We start from the raw sequence: 2,424 nt of genomic DNA, 5'->3' as shown, positions 1-2,424 counted from the left end.
ACCTGCTGGCACTGCCTGGCAGATCCCCCCAGTCCCGGTACCTGCTGGCACTGCCTGGCAGATCCCCCCAGTCCCGGTACCTGCTGGCACTGCCTGGCAGATCCCCCCAGTCCCGGTACCTGCTGGCACTGCCGTGCCCCGTCCCGCTCCCTCTGGAGCCTCTGACTCTCTGATCCCATACCCCATGGATCCTCTCTGATCCCATACCCCATATCCCATACCCCATGGATCCCCGGTGATCCCATACCCCATATCCCATACCCCATGGACCCCCATGGATCCCATACCCCATGGATCCCATACCCCATATCCCATACCTGCTGGCACTGCCGTGCCCTGTCCCGCTCCCTCTGCAGTCTCTGTCTCTCTATGGGGTCGGGTTGGTGCCCCCCCGGTACCTGGTACCCATATCCCATATCCCATAGATCCCATATCCCATATCCCATAGATCCCATATCCCATAGATCCCATATCCCATATCCCATTACCTGCTGGCACTGCCGTGCCCCGTCCCGCTCCCTCTGCAGTCTCTGTCTCTCTATGGGGTCGGGTTGGTGCCCCCCCGGTACCCATACCCCATATCCCATATCCCATAGATCCCATATCCCATATCCCATATATCCCATATATCCCATACCTGCTGGCACTGCCGTGCCCCGTCCCGCTCCCTCTGCAGTCTCTGTCTCTCTATGGGGTCGGGTTGGTGCCCCCCCGGTACCCGGTACCCCATACCCCATATCCCATAGATCCCATATCCCATAGATCCCATATCCCATATCCCATATCCCATAGATCCCATACCTGCTGGCACTGCCGTGCCCCGTCCCGCTCCCTCTGGAGCCGCTGTCTCTCTATGGGGTCGGGTTGGTGCCCCCCCGGTACCCGGTACCCCGCGGGTCGGGCACAGCTGCACATCTCACACCCGGGACGGGTCGGCTTGTTGATGAACGTGCACGTGGGGCACGGCCAGCCCTGGAATAACGGGAATAACGGGAATAACGGGAATAACGGGAATGGGAATGGGGCACAGTCAGCCCTGGAATAACGGGAATAATGGGAACAATGGGAATGGGGCACGGCCAGCCCTGGAATAACGGGAATAACGGGAATAATGGGAATAATGGGAATAACGGGAATGGGGCACGGCCAGCCCTGGAATAACGGGAATAACGGGAATGGGGTACGGTCAGCCCTGGAATAACGGGAATAATGGGAATGGGGCATGGCCAGCCCTGGAATAACGGGAATAATGGGAATGGGAATGGGGCACGGCCAGCCCTGGAATAACGGGAATAACGGGAATAACGGGAACAATGGGAATGGGGCACGGCCAGCCCTGGAATAATGGGAATAATGGGAATAATGGGAATAATGGGAATAATGGGAATAATGGGAACAATGGGAATGGGGCACGGTCAGCCCTGGAATAACAGGAATAATGGGAATAATGGGAATAATGGGAATGGGAATGGGGCACAGCCAGCCCTGGAATAACGGGAATAACGGGAATAATGGGAATGGGGCATGGCCAGCCCAGGAATAGGAATAATGGAAATGGGAATGGGGCACGGCCAGCCCTGGAATGGGAATAATGGGAATGGGAATGGGGCATGGCCAGCCATGGGAACAGGGAATGGGGATGGGAATGGAGGTCACTGGGAATGGGGCACAGCTAGGTTGGGAATAGGAATGGGAATGGGGATCACTCGAGCCCCCATGGGATCCCTCAGCCCCACAGGATCCCTCAGCCCCATGGGATCCCTCAGCCCCGTGGGATCCCTCAGTTTTGTGGGATCCCTCAGTTTTGTGGGATCCCTCAGTCCCATGGGATCCCTCATCCCCATGGGATCCCTCAGTCCCCATGGGATCCCTCAGTTTTGTGGGATCCCTCAGCCCCGTGGGATCCCTCAGTCCCATGGGATCCCTCATCCCTATGGGATCCCTCAGTCCCCACAGGATCCCTCAGTCCCCACGGGATCCCTCAGTCCCCATGGGATCCCTCAGCCCCGTGGGATCCCTCAGCTCTGTGGGATCCCTCAGCCCCGTGGGATCCCTCAGTCCCCACGGGATCCCTCAGTTTTGTGGGATCCCTCATCCCCGTACCTGCTCGGGGGAGGGCGGTCCGGGCGCAGGGGTCCCGGGAGGGGTCCCGGTTCCGTCCCGGAGCTGCAGCGAGTCCAGGTGATGTTGGATCATCCCGATGTCCAAACGATCCCCCGGCTCCGGGACACGGCCTGGGGGGATCCACAGTGAGGGAGGGGAGGGGAGTGGAGGGGAGGGAAGGGAAGGGAAGGTTTGGGAAGGTTTGGGAAGGTTTGGGAAGGGAAGGGAAGGGAAGGTTTGGGAAGGGAAGGGAAGGTTTGGGAAGGGAAGGGAAGGTTTGGGAAGGTTTGGGAAGGTTTGGGAAGGGAAGGGAAGGGAAGG

The 2,424-nt window shown here is 59.1% G+C and overlaps 1 protein-coding gene across 1 annotated transcript; it reads right to left on the bottom strand.

Annotated features, from left to right (window-relative positions):
- Nucleotides 1-302: 302 nt before the first annotated feature.
- LOC113941749 (ranBP-type and C3HC4-type zinc finger-containing protein 1-like) lies at nt 303-2,229 on the bottom strand. Its single transcript, XM_027632885.1, has 2 exons — nt 2,104-2,229; nt 303-972 (listed from the first exon to the last, which is right to left on the bottom strand). Exons 1-2 carry the CDS (start codon nt 2,194-2,196, stop codon nt 688-690), a joined length of 378 nt encoding a protein of 125 aa, XP_027488686.1. The 5' UTR covers nt 2,197-2,229; the 3' UTR covers nt 303-687.
- Nucleotides 2,230-2,424: the final 195 nt, after the last annotated feature.

The sequence above is a fragment of the Corapipo altera genome, unplaced genomic scaffold (assembly GCF_003945725.1).
Source record: "Corapipo altera isolate COAL_440 unplaced genomic scaffold, ASM394572v1 58014, whole genome shotgun sequence".
In the NCBI taxonomy this organism is placed as follows: Eukaryota; Metazoa; Chordata; class Aves; order Passeriformes; family Pipridae; genus Corapipo; species Corapipo altera.
This window is presented reverse-complemented; position numbering and strand designations above follow the sequence as displayed.

What these genes read in the sequence shown, in the direction of transcription:
- LOC113941749 (XM_027632885.1), bottom strand. Translation starts at nt 2,196, where the DNA reads ATGATCCAACATCACCTGGACTCGCTGCAGCTCCGGGACGGAACCGGG. An exon ending in GACCGCCCTCCCCCGAGCAG is followed by an intron (nt 973 to 2,103) that starts GTACGGGGATGA and finishes CCGTTATTCCAG; the next exon opens with GGCTGGCCGTGCCCCACGTG.